Source organism: Embiotoca jacksoni, unplaced genomic scaffold, assembly GCF_022577435.1.
Source record: "Embiotoca jacksoni isolate LCO1_2020_lvr unplaced genomic scaffold, fEmbJac1.0.p SCAF_14, whole genome shotgun sequence".
Classification (NCBI taxonomy): domain Eukaryota; kingdom Metazoa; phylum Chordata; class Actinopteri; family Embiotocidae; genus Embiotoca; species Embiotoca jacksoni.
This window is the reverse complement of record NW_027185274.1, coordinates 14,586,830-14,601,633: the sequence shown is the minus strand read 5'-3', so window position 1 is coordinate 14,601,633 and position 14,804 is coordinate 14,586,830. Positions and strand designations below refer to the sequence as shown.

General features: G+C 46.9%; 1 protein-coding gene across 1 annotated transcript in view; it reads left to right on the top strand.

Annotated features, from left to right (window-relative positions):
* sipa1l3 (signal-induced proliferation-associated 1 like 3) overlaps window positions 1-14,804 on the top strand; it is a 70,974-nt gene that overhangs the window by 53,749 nt on the left and 2,421 nt on the right. The window contains exons 10-24 of the mRNA XM_069148157.1: window positions 66-648; window positions 1,957-2,055; window positions 2,143-2,318; window positions 5,475-5,726; window positions 6,622-6,804; window positions 7,318-7,442; window positions 8,139-8,254; window positions 8,342-8,796; window positions 10,594-10,824; window positions 11,367-11,529; window positions 11,618-11,792; window positions 11,940-12,089; window positions 12,469-12,595; window positions 12,913-12,994; window positions 13,482-14,804. The exon at window positions 13,482-14,804 is cut by the window's right edge and continues 2,421 nt beyond it. Coding sequence (XP_069004258.1) covers window positions 66-648; window positions 1,957-2,055; window positions 2,143-2,318; window positions 5,475-5,726; window positions 6,622-6,804; window positions 7,318-7,442; window positions 8,139-8,254; window positions 8,342-8,796; window positions 10,594-10,824; window positions 11,367-11,529; window positions 11,618-11,792; window positions 11,940-12,089; window positions 12,469-12,595; window positions 12,913-12,994; window positions 13,482-13,673 — 3,109 coding nt within the window. The 3' untranslated portion in view covers window positions 13,674-14,804. The remainder of the gene's footprint in view (window positions 1-65; window positions 649-1,956; window positions 2,056-2,142; window positions 2,319-5,474; window positions 5,727-6,621; window positions 6,805-7,317; window positions 7,443-8,138; window positions 8,255-8,341; window positions 8,797-10,593; window positions 10,825-11,366; window positions 11,530-11,617; window positions 11,793-11,939; window positions 12,090-12,468; window positions 12,596-12,912; window positions 12,995-13,481) is intronic.

Here is a 14,804-nt window from a genome sequence, read left to right as displayed (position 1 = left end):
TTGCATAATCTCAAAAATTCTAAAAAGGATTGTTCTCAAACTTCCAATCTTCCCTTCGTGTTCAGTGTTGCTGTGACACGAATGAAGGACGTGCCCCCCTTCGGACCACCGATCCCCAGCAGCGTCACCTTCCGTGACCCCGAGACCTTTCGTAACTTCCTTCTCGCCAAAGTCATCAATGCGGAAAGCGCAGCGCACAAGTCCGAGAAGTTCCACACCATGGCGACGCGAACGCGGCAGGAGTACCTGCGAGACCTGGCGGAGAACTACGTCAGCAGCACGCCGCTCGACTCAGCCGGCAAACTGAACAACCTCATCTCCCTCGCGTCCAAGAAACGGGAGCGGTCGAAGGCAAGAGAGGGAGCGGAGCTGGGAGCCGCGGGGGCCGTCGCCTGGAGAGTGCAGGCCCAGGACTTCAGTGGAGGAGGGACGGAGCTCCCCTGCGCTTTGGGTCTGTCAGCTGAATACGTTCTCCTCACAGACTGCTCCACCAAGGAGGTGGTGTTTAACTGTTTCTGTGCCGACGTGATCGGCTGGACCCCGGAGCGTCTTTCACTGAAGATCTTCTACGGCAGAGGAGACCACATTGCTGTGCGAGTACCAGAGGGCTGTGCGCAGGACATCCGGGAGGTGGTGCAGAGGCTGAAGGTGAGAGGTAGTCGAGTGTAGAGGACTGCGGCCGTGTAGATCTGTGGCTCTTCTACGGCGTGCAGTTTGTGTTGTGTTTGGGATCACGGCGTGTCGTAGGACGACTCGAGCTTACAGGTCTTGTGGACAAATAAAGTTGCGTTTGCATTCGGGGTTTTATCACCGAAACAACACGGCGTGTATCCTCCAGGGCCAACAAATGTGTGAAAGGCATTTCCTTCCTCATGAATCTTTTGCAAAGCTCTTTTGTTGCAATATTTAAAATCCTGAATTGCTTAAATCATTTACTAGCTTGCAGTTTTCATCTGAACTACATTTTGTTTTTGCGTTGCTTTTTTGCTCTGCACACTTGCTTTCCCCCACCAACACTCATCTGTGGGTGTATGTGTGTCCCTGTGTGCATTGTTCAAACAAAATAGTCCCCTACTACTCAAACCGCTCTTCTGTGGAGCTTCTAGCGGTCAAAGACTTCACAAGGAACAGGGAGAATTTGGAGATTGTGATTTAGAATTTCAAGTATTTGTTGTCAAACCCCTTGAAATCCTTAAATACACTTTGTCAGGTCAATACGTTACAGTTTTAGTTTAGAAATTGGTCGGATTGTTTTGATTTATAAGACAACTCTTTACTTCTCCTGTACCTGCTTTAAACTCAGGGGATTTACAATAATGGGTATTGTTTTTCATCCTTTGAAAATTTGCATCATTCACCTGTAAATTCAAGATTTACACAACGGAGGTCACTGGGATGAACGTGGGGCTTCTTTTAAATGGTCCTGAACTACATTGTGTCAATAGAAAAAGCAGTTCAAATCAAAAAACCTTCAAAACTATATTCCACATGGATGGACTCTACGCAGCCATCTGACTTTCTTTTTTTTTTTTTCCAATGAAGCTATGTTGCTTTGTGCACTGGCTGATCAAAAGCATTTCATATTGTGATAATCCCTGAAAATGTTGATGAATTAAACGCTGGGAAAAGAAGATTTCCCGGACTGCATCAAGCTCTGTGGTAATCCATCAGAAAACAAAATGTTAAAATAATGAAGTAATCTTTGTAAGAGCACCAAACATAGAAATCTGTCTGAAATAGTTGCAGATGATGTCACCTGAAAATGTGTCTGAATGTCAATTGATATAATTGATTGATGTCCCTCTGTGGTGAGTGGCGTACCTCCCCATTCATGATGTTTGGCTTTATTTTCTTTATCTTAAGATACCTAGAGACTGTGTGAGTGCACACATAAGAACATGTGAATACTGTGAATCTAATATCCTTTTTCCTCCATCATGTCCTGTCCTGGGCCAGTCGTTGACAGTAGGATGTGAGACGGTGGATATGACACTGAGACGAAACGGACTGGGACAGCTGGGCTTCCACGTTCGCCTGGACGGCACCGTGGCCGAGGTACCATCGGACGAGCAGATCTCACACTGCAATACTCTTTGAAGACTCTTGGCTGTGCATAACTGGCCTGATCTCTTTCGCATGCAGGTGGAGGAGTACGGCTTCGCCTGGCAGGCGGGACTGAGGCAGGGCAGTCGGTTAGTTGAGATCTGCAAGGTGGCCGCAGTGACGCTGACTCACGAGCAGATGATTGACCTGCTGAGGACCTCGGTCACGGTCAAAGTGGTCATCATCCCTCCGTACGAAGAGGGCGGACCTCGCAGGTGTGTGGCAGTCGGCAGGTTATTTCCTTTGAAGCTGAACTAATGAGGGATTCTTTGGTGAAACGGCCTGCCGTGGACACAGATGTTCAGGCGCTGGGTGACGGAACAGGAGGGTGATGGGTGTAAGCGGGCAGTAGTGGAAGGACAAGAGCGAACTGGAACGCTCTTCACTCAAACACACAAAAGCCTGGGTGAGATAGTGGCCAGACTCCAATGTTCTGAGAGGATTCTGTGTGGGAGTGCGTGAAAAGAGGAAGCGAGCGAACAGAGAGAAAGAACGATGTGTGGTTGAAGAGGAAACAGGCGAAGCGAGGCGCAGAGACAAAAAAGACAGAAGCGTTTGTTTAAGATGAATTAGCAAAATCTGCCATTCCTCGTTCCTTTCTCTCCTTCGTATCTCGTCATCTCTGTCCTGTTTCCTGTCGTTGCCACAATCTATATCTTTTCCCTGCCGTCATGCTTTTCCATCCTTTCATCCACAAAGACTGCCTTGAGAGCGACACAATAACGAGGCCTTATGAGACGCTGATGTGGTGTTACAGAACGGTTACGGAGGTGAAAAAATAACCACGGCGTGTCTGTGTTTCTGACTCATAACCAGAGCTCCTAAATACAGTAATTGTGGCGTGCAGTGTGATCGCACAGTGGTTAGATTTCTTAAATGATGGAGGCAGTTTAATTACACCAAGTTAAATCCCTTTGACATGCATGCACGCGCGCACGCACGCACGCACGCACGCACACACACACACACACACACACACACTGTGGCATTGGAGCAGCTGATAATTAGAGTCTTGTATTTCACTCTTCCCTTCTCTCCCTCTCTGACTCGTTTGCTGTTGTGTGCCAGGCAAGCAGATTGCATGAGATTAAGGCCTGCAATCTGCAGGGGGGGGGGGGAGACCCAAAAAAAATAAATAAAGGAGTGGAAGTGATTAATTAAAAATGCATGCCCTGTGCAAATGAAAAGGACGGAAAAGAGGGAGGGAGGGAATCGAGCAATGAAGCGAGAGAGAGAGAGAGAGAGAGAGAGAGAGAGAGGCAGGGTTGAGCGTGTTGAGCTGGAGAGGCAGAGAAGCGCTCGGTGAGGAGGACGTGTCTCAACACCACCGAGAGTTAGAGGAGTGGGTGGAAGAGAGGAAGAAGGAGAGTCCAAAGTTGGAAGTGTCTTTCTTTGCCACTCTGTCTCAGCTGCAAACAGGCAAGATGGACGGATACGGCAGGGAAAGGGTGTGATTGGTCCATGTCAGTGTGTGTGTGTGTGTGTGTGTGTGTACGCGCGTGTGTGTGTGTGTGTGTGTGTGTGTTGTGTGTGTGTTGAGGAGTTCCAGCTGTGTCACCTCTGCCTGTGTGATGGGAGAAACACTGCACGCTCACAGACATAGACTCTGCTCTCTCTAAGGTTTGTACTCTCTCTCTGTCTCTCTCGCTTTCTCTCTCCTCCTCTCTCTCTTTCTCTTTCTCTTTCTCTTTCTGTGTGTGTGTGTGTGTGTGTGTGTGTGTGTGTGAGGTCTGAGCATGCATTCTGTTATGTAACTGTAATGATATTGGTGGAGTTAGAAGTAATCCTTCATTGATTATATTGTCCTGACCACATGTTGTGTTCATGTCCATTGATTAGTGATGTTATTATGCTTTGGTTAAATACACTCTCATGTAAGATCTGCTCCACTATTTCTATTTCCTCAGGACGTATTTGTTGTGGGTGTTTAACGTGTGCATCTGTGTGACGTCTCTCAAGGGCTGCAACTAACCATCTTATTTATTTTGGCTACAAAATGTGTATCAAAGTGAGAATGGCTTGTTTTGTCCAGCCAGCACTCTAAAACTCAAAGATCTTTAATTTACTATTATATGTGATGGGGAAAGAGCATCAAATTTTCACCTTTACAGAATTTGAAGCATTTGGATTTAAAAAAAAAAAATTTTAATCAGCAGCTACTCTAATATTTGATTAAAGCCAAATTTGAGTAAAAACATCAAGAAAATTCTAAAACATGGATGTATGCTTGTCTCCTGTGACAGTAAATTAAATATCTTTGGGTTTTAAGCTGTTACTTGCTTGAAAGGGAGACATCACACACTCTGTCCTTATATCTTGAATTCATCCTTTACTGTGTTGGGTTTCCTTCCTTTCTCTTAATCCCACTCCTGCCTCTGAATGTAACTTTCATCCCACTTTGACACCATTTTCCTGCTCATTTCCTGTTCTTTCTTCCTGTTCTTTCTTCCTCTCTTCATTTGTCTCATCTTAAATGCCATCTTATGTGCATATTTGATGCCCCCTGCCCTCCTGTAATAGGCTTTGAGAGTGAATAAATGATGATATGTGAAAGATATATAGAGGATAGAGGTTAACATGAGAACATGAAAAAAAAAATATTGTTGTGTTTGTGTCCCGAGTTGATAAATGAAGATGACCATGGCTCCAGCTGGGAGTTCTGTCAGTCATTTCATAATTGATGAGAATAAATGCCATTTTATTTCCATTTCGGGCCTCTTTCCTTCACATGATGTTGAATTTTTTTATTCTGCTGAAAGGGTCGATGTCTGTGCATTTTTGATTTAAGAACTCTGGATACAGTTTCTGATTAGGAAAGCATGAATTTGAAGTGCCGTTACTGGGACTTGTAAACGCTCCTTACACACATCTGCTGTGTGTACCAAGACCTTGAGTTAGGAGCTCTTTGATGAGATTAGAGGCTATCTCGCACATATACACACGCTCTTGACCTCAGCCTCACAGTAGGCAAGATGGAGTCCTGATGTGCCAATAATCCGTTTCCTCTCCTCCCTTTCTGCCTCCACCGCCGTCGGGGGAGCTCATTATTGAGCTCTGATACATGTCTTGCCGTGTGTTTGAGCATCCACAAAGCATGTTACGAGAGGACAATAATGAGGGGAAATGTGTTGAGCAGTTTTCATACTGAACTCGGTACAGAAGCCACAGCTCCGGTTCAGCTGCAGTTCAGGCCCTCAGAGAGGAGGCTGCTGCTTATAACCGACCCACAGCGGAGGATCAAAAACTACGGATGAAAGCTCGACGAACTTGGCGATTGGGAGGGCGGGCGACAACATTGTAGTGTCACTCGTTGTGCTGGATGTCCTCTTCTGTGCTCTTCTTCCTCACAGTCCTCCTCTCCGTCTCTGCAGGGGCTGCACAGAGGAGTACGAGATGAAGACCATGGAGCAGAAGCCCGAACCGGAGCCTCTGGCAGCAGGATACCGACCCTCCCCTCGCCAGCCGTGGCGATGGGAAAGCTCACCCATTCCTCCAGGGCTCCACAGCACGCCCAACCCTCAGCGCTGGGCCCCCATGGGCCCCCCGCCTCCTTCACTGCCCCGCTCACACAAGGGCCTGATGCCAGTTCCCTACAGAGAGCCTCAGCACCTCAACTCCAAAAGGTGAGTCTCTAACTAACTTACTATGGTTTTAGACTACAGAGGACTCGGAATATATTCTCTGCAAATAGTCAAATCACCTGTCACATATTCTGTAGCTGATAATGCTCATTTACTGCTGACAAGATGAATATTATAGTTATAGTAAATAGTAATAGTAAATATTAAAGTGAAAGTGTATCAAGTATAAACGAAACTGTAAGTACAAGCAGCACCTTTGGATATACAACTTGATGTCTGATTCAATAAGACAAAATGATTGGTGTCAAATACAGTGCATGATCCATCTTCACAAAGTCCTCCTGTTGCAGTATCCTGGTCACAAACTTAATCACCTCCAATGATGTCGGCTGGTTGGGTAAATCACTCGCTGGTGATAGTTTAAGACAGAACAGAATATAAACCACCTAAAACGTGTCTTGACAGATTAAAGCGAAACAACAAAATGCCAGTTTAGTCTTATTAGCAGGATATTATCATGAAAATATTCTAAAGTTTTTTCAATTCATCAATTTAAGTCTGTGCAGCACCTAAATAATCCTAAATAAATATTTTGATATGATGATATACTTGGAGTAATAAACATTCTCATATTATTACTACACTGGATGTGACCCTGGTGGGAACTTGTACTGGTAGTATCTGATGTTATTTTACCAACATGTTCTTTGTGTTTTATATTCTGCTTGAATGTGACAGATTTCTAACTCAACTCTCACCAGTCAAACTGTAAAATCTAAATATTTCTCTTTGAATAATCACATTTAAACTCAGTTTCCAGTAATATATTTGTCATGTTGTGTTTTTCCTGGTTTGTTCTCCCAAAGTTACCTATCTCTTCTCTGTGTTCTGTTTGTTCCTCTCTGGATTAACCATCATCACCCTCTGTACCCTCCAGGCCCGTGAGTTACCCAGAGAACCACTACAGTCTGTCTCCTGCAGGGGGCGACAGAGTGCTGCCCTACAGAAACCCCTCGGCGAGCTTCTCCTCGCCCTCCTCAGGCCTGGTCGGCCTCTCCGCGATGGGGCCGCCTGGAATTCCACCAGGCCCCTTCGTACGCTACAAACCTTCACCCGACAGGTGCGTGTGTGTGTGTGTGTGTGTGTGTGTGTGTGTGTGTGTGTGTGTGTGTAGGGTGGTGGGGGGGGGGGGGGGGGGTCTTTTGTTCAGTGATCTCTCCTCCGTCACTCCTTTGATCTTGATTAAACATGTCCGATGTCACTCAGAACAACTGCTTCGTGTGTGAGAGGCGGATTATATTGGTTCATAAGAGAGTCTGAATAATGCCGCGGCCATTAGAAGTGTATGAACACACTGTTTCCCAGAAGTAGGATCTGTTGTGTGGGTGGCTCTTCCTCACAGTGTGGAGGTTGGTAACATCTCACCCAACCAGAAAAACGTGTTTTATTCAACCGCCGTCAGTATGCAAAATCTCCTCTTTGTTGAATCCAAACTGGATATTTTCAGGACTCCCTTTGGTGGAATTTTACTTTCCTTTGCATGTCCTTTAACTCAATCCAATTATTTTGCTACAGAGAGTACATGAATATATTCATTACTGACATACCATCCTTTCTCCTATGATCTATGTAGATATGGAACAGGACAGCGCCCCCTGCTGCCTTATGAACCCCACCTCAGTGTGGACGTCACCTCCAGTGGAGAGTCTTCCTCTGGTTTCACCAGCCAGGACAGCACCATGGAGCGCGGCAAAGCAGGTACACCACCTTCCAAAAGCAAATGCTCTATAAGTGACTGTAATCCACGTTTTTATATTAAAAATGGATCACTAAAATACTTGCATAACCGGTTTCTCTGGAGCATTAGCATCTTTTAGCTCATTGTTTTGGTCTTTCAGATGCAGTTATTCTTTTGATTCACCCTCATCAGTGTGATTTTCGGCCGCAGCAGTAATAAAAAAGCTCTAAAAACCTCACGGCACACGATCGATACAGAACCAAACAACTGACAACGCAAAGTCAGCAGCCAGCGTTTGAACAGAGTGGAGCATTTAGCAGCTGAAGAGACGCATCGTTCCCTCAGGAGAATAAAACAGGAGCGTTAATATTAATTCACATTCACCAGTGGTCAGAAACTCAACTTTAAGTTAGAGCCAGTGTGCAAATATGCAACTTTTTTCTATCATATTCAACGTATCCACTTAAATGGTGCTGATATGCAGCCATGAAATCTGTTATTGCAGACTGAGTTCATCAGACCTCTCTCATTGGTTTCTGTATCATTTCAAAGTGTGTTTTGCCCAGTAGACGAGAGGTATCCCAGTGTGATTTTGAGTGATGATGTGTGGGGGGAGGTCCGTGTTTAAATGTGCTATAAGTATTTAATCCTCTTTGCCAACCATGGACGTTCAGTGTAATTTGCTTTAATCCTGTGTGTCTGTGTTTTCTGTCTAGAGCCCCTCTGGCATGTCCCGGCGTCATCGTCTCGGGGACTAGGTGGCGGAGGGGGGCAGAGGAGACTGACCAGACAGGATGTCCCGGGCAAAGACTCCCCGAACAGGCACTCCAAGGTCAGACTCGTCATGTCCCCGTCTCATTTGTTCATCTGTCCCCGTCTCTGCCTCTCCGAGTGCGTCTGACTGTTGTGTCCCGTGCAGGGTGAGACTCAGTACTCCAGCCACTCCAGCAGCAACACTCTGTCCAGCAACGCCTCCAGCGGCCACAGCGAAGAGCGCTGGTTCGACGGGGCACCTGGAGGAGAGCGGGGGGGCGGGGGCGGCCTCGGCGACCCGGCTGATCCCGACCCCGACCTTCTCAACAAGGGGGGGTCCAACGACAGCGGCATCGACGCCTCGACCCACTACAACCACACCCGCCACGGAAACATGTCCAACAACCAGTCCCACAAGCCCATTCACTGCTCGGCAACCTACAGCGGCATCCAGGAGCTGACCGTGGGGAGGAGCAGCGGCAGCGGCAGCGCGGGAGAAGCCAGGAGACGAGAGTCTTCGCCCATCGTGCCAGCCGCGGCCAATCAGAACAGAGGGTACCGGACGAGGACATTCCCGCCTCCTGGCTCCAGTGCTGATAAAATGGATGCTTTCAAACCCAGGTAAGAGATGATGAGATGCATCTTTTATGGCCCGTTTTAAAGCTAACATTAACCTAAATGAATGACGGGGCAGATTCATCCCAGATATGTGCTGTTTTTATTCTATAGAGAGACACTTTCATTTTTAATGCTGCTCAGCTTAATGAAGAATGTACTTAGTCAGGACTTGAAACTTTTTGGGCTCGTTAGTGTCCTGATCCATCAATCAGGCAGTTTATATACCATCACCAGGTCACTGGTATGATACATGTAAATGTATTTAAAGGGTACATGAAGGATTATGGCAGCCTAATCCTTGTCAAACATATAAATCATCGTGTGATCTCTTGCTCTGTTGGACTTCTTACTGCATCCCCCTCCCCACACGCACACACACACACACACATCATAAATGCATAAAGTCATTCAACAAGCAAATATACACACGCTTCCACCAGTCTGTGCTGGATTTAAACGAGCTGCGTCTGAACCCGGAGTGCCATCGACTCTAATTCTGCCGTCTGTGCCTGGGACGTGACAGACCATCGGAGTACAACGTAGTACCGACACTGAATCAGAGCAGATGCGCTGCAGGTGCGGCGTGAAGTTCAGCAAATAGCATTGTAAGGTGTGGTTTGTTGTGGCGCTTGTAATACTTTCTCTACTCTCAGTGCGAGTCGGCTGGATAGATTTGATGTTTGGTCCGGTTTTGTTATTGAGCGTTACTTGCAGCGTTGCAAAAGAATTGGTTCGATGGGTAGAAGACATTTCAGATGCTGCTTTCGTAGCCCGCAGCAAAGCACGGTGGCAACATCAGTTTATAAATGATATGAGTAGCAGTTCATAACTCCTTTGTTGTTTCCCTTGTTGTCAGTGGTGTTGTACCGGCTCTCGGTAATCTAGTACCTGCCATGTATAAAGTGTTGGACGCTGGACAACGGTACTTGGACTTTAATTGCACTCTTTGTCTTCATCGCGTGATCGAGGAAGAGGAGGACAGGAAAACATACCACACAGAATCGATAATGTCGTAGAAAGGAGCACACGATGTGTGTTGTTACTGGTGCTTGTTCTGCGCTCTGCTCATTTCTTGGACATGTTGTCGTGTCCTGATTAGTCAGAGGATCTTTCACAGCTGTCTTTGTATAATTATTTTTATTTGTTCTTAAAGTGTCAAAATGCTATATCTCACCTCTAGACCGTTTTTTTAGTTGTTTTTTTTTACTTGAACTAAATGAATGATCCAAAGGGACATGTAATTAAGCCAAATAATGTCAAATGCAGCATTTGAGCACAGAAACATCCTGACAGAAGGAATAAATATTTTGTTCTGCTGCAGAAACTTATTTTCTCTGCATGCTTCTCTCTGATATAAATGTCTTTATTCCAGATTAAATGAATGTACTTTGCATCACTCCGCACTGCAAACTATTTGTGACATAATGTGTTAAGATAATATGACTACAGGCATCACTTTTTCTTTTTTTTTTCCAGTGCACAGATATTGAATGAACTATTTACACCACTGTTGCCTCTGAGAATCTAAACATTTAGAAAATGTTCACAAAACCTGAAAAGGTTTTTCCTCCTGTACTGCGCTTGGTATCCGTTCGTTGTTTACATCCCGTCACTGCCTACAGTCTCATAATTCACACCAAGTAGCTGTTGACTTTCTGTCATCCCTTCAAAAGTTCAACATTATCATCATCATCATCATCATCAGGGTTAGCGAGGTGGAAACCGTCAGCTTCCCACAGCTGCTGAAGTGTTGTTGATCTTGTTTCATTTATGTTGCGTTCTTCTGTCCCTTCCGTCAAGGGCCTACACGCCGCAGGGTTACAAAACCCCGACAGCGGAGAAGGCACGACCGGTCCGAGCCTCTACGACGACGCCCACTTTGTCTCACTTAAACTCTACCCCTTTATCAAGCTCCGCCCCCAAGGCCTTATATGGAAAGAGCAGACAACCTGCCTGGCAGACAGAAGACACCGGTCCATCTCCTTCAAACGCCACCACACCCTCCAGCTCGGACAACAAAAACCCCAAGAAGTAAGATAAGAGACGGAGAGCTTAACATCCTCGCCTGTAGTTGAGTGACAGAAATGATCTTTACTAACTAAGTGGGGTGAATTTCTACTACCTCCCCTAATCTATTTCGTGCTTGTGCTAAATATGATCGTACACTAATGTTGAAGAATATAGCACCGGTTCCCAGCCGCCCCAAACAAAGTAGCGTCTGCACGGGACCCTTCAACACCGAACACACGTTGGACGTATCGTCTGTGACCAATTCAACCGAAGTGCTTTGAGCTCTCAGGATGTAAATCTATTGTGTAATTCACGAGAAAAAACACACACACCCAAAAGGAAAACAAACAATCATAAGCGTAATTTGGCTTTCTCTCAAATTCATCGTTCGACCCCTTGTCGGAGTCGTGAACCAGAGGTTGGGAACCACTGGTCTGAAACGTGATGCTCAGGTTATGAGCGTCTTCAGTAGGAGTGAAACACTGACCTGTACATCATCTGAAGCTGCGACTCCTAAGCAGAAGAGAACAAACCTTCCTGTGTGTTTTTTTTTTGGTCTCCAGGCAGGTAGATACCAACTCAAAGAACGTGTTTGGACAACCTCGTCTCCGAGCGTCCTTGAGAGACCTGCGCTCTCCGCGACGGACGTACAAGAGCACCATCGAAGACGACCTGAAGAAACTGATCATCATGGACAACCCGGGAGAGACGCCGCAAAGAGACCCCGTGAGGAACACGCTCGCGATGCACATGCATGTAACCTTTAAAGGGACACAGAGCTCTGACCTCTGACCTCTGACCTCTCCGCCTGCAGTCTCCCAGACGCACCCTGCAGCGCACCTTTTCGGACGAGTCCCTGTGCAGCGGGCGCAGAGATGCCAGCTTTGCCACCTCTGAGAACCAGATGACCCCCACCGACGTGCTGTTCACCTGCACGCTGCCCACCCGCAGACACGCCGTCTCCTCCAACCACATGCAGGCCAAGAAGGGTGAGGGACAAGAGCAGTCCTTTCAGTCTTCATCAACGTGATTCGTTCCATTCACGAGTTCCGCAACGTTTTGTCGCATGCGGACGCCCTCGTTTCAGACACGGGCTTGTTAACTTACTGCAGCTGCTCTCCTCTCCCGTCCCTCAGCGCCTCTGTCTGCATCGGAGCTGTCGCTTACAGAAGTCCGAGACAAAGTTCCCCCCCTGCGGAGGCTCGACGCCGGGCTCATGCCCCTCCCCGACACAGCCTGCGGGCTGGAGTGGTCCAGCCTGGTCAACGCTGCTAAAGTCTACGAAGGTGAGGAGGGGAAAAACACTTCGGGAGTGAGCTGCGGTAACGTAAGCTCGGCGCGGGGATTTAAATGTAACGTGTGACATATTTAACCGGTTTAAAATCTGAACTCCCCCCCCCCCCTCCCCCCCCCCCCCCGGCGAGTTTTAAGACGTATTGCCTGGGTGTCGCGGTGGATCGGTTTCGGCTCTCTTTTCTGTCACGCGACACTCCTGGGAGAGAAAGAGGGATCTGGCTCGTCTACATCTCGGCCTCCCGGCCGCCGTAGCTTTTCCGGTGTGCGAGGGTGACCGCGTCGAGCATCCGGGGGGCCGGTAGCGTGAAAAGACTCTTTCGCGTCGCTTTTTTTTTTTTTTGAAAGCCTGATCGTGTGTCTCTGTTGCAGCACAAAGAGCGGTTTCCCTCTTCTCGCTGACGGAGCCGCAGGTTGGAGGTCCGGACGGGAGACCGGTCACAAGTCCGGTCCAGTTTCAGACGCCTCAGACGCCCCGAACCACGCCGACCTTCAGCGGGTGAGCCCCCAAGTCACGGTTACACCGTCCAAAACAGGCAGCGTTTGGTGTAAAAGGAGAGCACAAGTATAGTGTACAGAACAACACCAATAAATAGATTCAAGTTTTGTTGTAAACTTTGTCACAGCTGCCACCTTGTGGTAGTTTAAGAGAACTGACTTGTTCTCACCGGAGTGAACGGATTGATATTATTGAAAGGGAGGAGCTTTTTTTTTTTTCTTTTTTTTTTTAGGAGGTTTAAGATACCAGTAAAAACCTCCCTGGCTGTTTGTGTCTTTTTAAAGTGTTATAGTAAACGTGTGCCGTGTTTTTGACAGCGACGAGGTGCCCAACGATCTGTCTGGTCGACTCTACCACCTGGAGGTGATGTTGAAACAACTGAACAACGATCTGGAGAGAGTGAGAATGTCTTTATATTAAAAAAGTATAAACAGAAAATCCAGAGACAACTTAAACCAGGACATGATAGTAATGTATTATGAGCACACTTTCCCTATAGCGTGCAGGAAGATAATAAATTGTGTTCAGGCGACTCAACAGATATTATTACTGTGGTTTCAAAGAATAATTTGACATTTTCAGGAAATTAGCATATTGGCTGATGAGAGGATCAGCTTTTTCCTCCCACCTGTTTATTTTGAAACTTCAGGCAGCCGCTGGAAATAGTATAAAAACATGAAGTTATGGTTTTGGTCGGTGGATTTTTGTGACCTTTTGTACTTTACGCTAAGCTAAGCATCTCCTTGCTCTTTCATATCGAACTTCTCGGCAAGAAGGGAAATGATTTGACGCATTTTTTTTGTTGTTTAGTTTTAGTGTATTAAGTTGTGGCCGGTGCGCTGTCGCACTGAACTGAGCAGTGTCTCTTCTGTCTCTCTCACACCAGGAGAAGAAGGACAAAGTGGTTCTGCTGGCGGAGATGGCCAACCTGAGAGACAACAACCAGCGGCTGCAGGAGGAGAGCCAGACAGCCAGCGAGCAGCTGCGCAAGTTCAGCAGGCTTTTTACCAACCTGAACACGACAGGAAGTGACCACGAGGCTCACTCCTTAACGCAGAGCGACTCCCAGAGGGAGTGATCGACGGCGACAGAAGAAGAAGAAGAAGAAGAAGAAGAAGAAGAAGAAGAAGAAGAAGAAGAAGAAGGCCGTCGGATTCAGGCCGGAGGGAGAGAAACGCTGGTTTCAGTACCCATGATTCCTTGCACTCGCACGGGCGGCAGAGGACACGATGATGTCACCCTCAACTCAGCTTCCACTGGACTGCCTTAAACCAGAGACGGTGAGAAAAGACCACCTGGATTTTTAAAACGCAAACACTCCCGGAGGGTCTCGGAGGGAGCGGAGACTCTCCACTCTGACCCGCTTTATTTTTCTAAACTCAAGTGAACACGTCTTAATTACTCGTCTTATATATAAATACACATGCTACTATGCCGGAGGAGCGAGCAGGAGAGGAGATCCTGACTGCTTTAGAGAACACTACATCACCTGGAGAGGCCTAATACTGTTCCTGCAGCGAATCAGCCAAAAACAAAAAACGGAAAAAAAAAAAAAAAAGGACAAAAAAACACGCATTACAGACTGCATCTCCCAGAATGCACTAGAAGTAATGGAAGCTCTACAGACAGGGTACTGTAGGTACATTTCTCATGTATCAATATTATCAACGGTGTACTGATATTGTACAGCGGTCGTACTAAAGAGGTGTGAGCGTGTGTGTGCGTGTGCGTGTGTGTAACTGATGGTACAATACTCATTACGGCACAGCAGCGTTTTGTTTGTGCTCAAGGCGGGATGCATTTTATTCCCTCTGTGTGTGTGTGTGCGTGTGCGTGTGCGTGTCAAGAGTGTGATTTGTCTGTTAAAGGACAACTGCGTGATGAACAAACTTGTTTACTGTAAAATGAAACTTGTGGGCCACGATATTTTCCTGTCTTTCGTTTACATGGACGAACTGCGGCTGTGAAAACAAGCCGTCGGCATCAGGAGGAAACGGCCGACGTCAACGAAGCTCGGCGACGTAACGGCGTCGTATCACTAATGCAGTGCGTTGTTTTCCTTTGATTCCCCCCCACCACCCACCCACCCCTCCGGTTTTCATCAGTGCCCCCGTCATCTCAGATCTGAACGCACCGGATCGTTATTTTAAACCCGTACGAGTCGTTAAAAACAGTTCGTCTCTTTTCGTAACGTTGACAGTAACAGCTG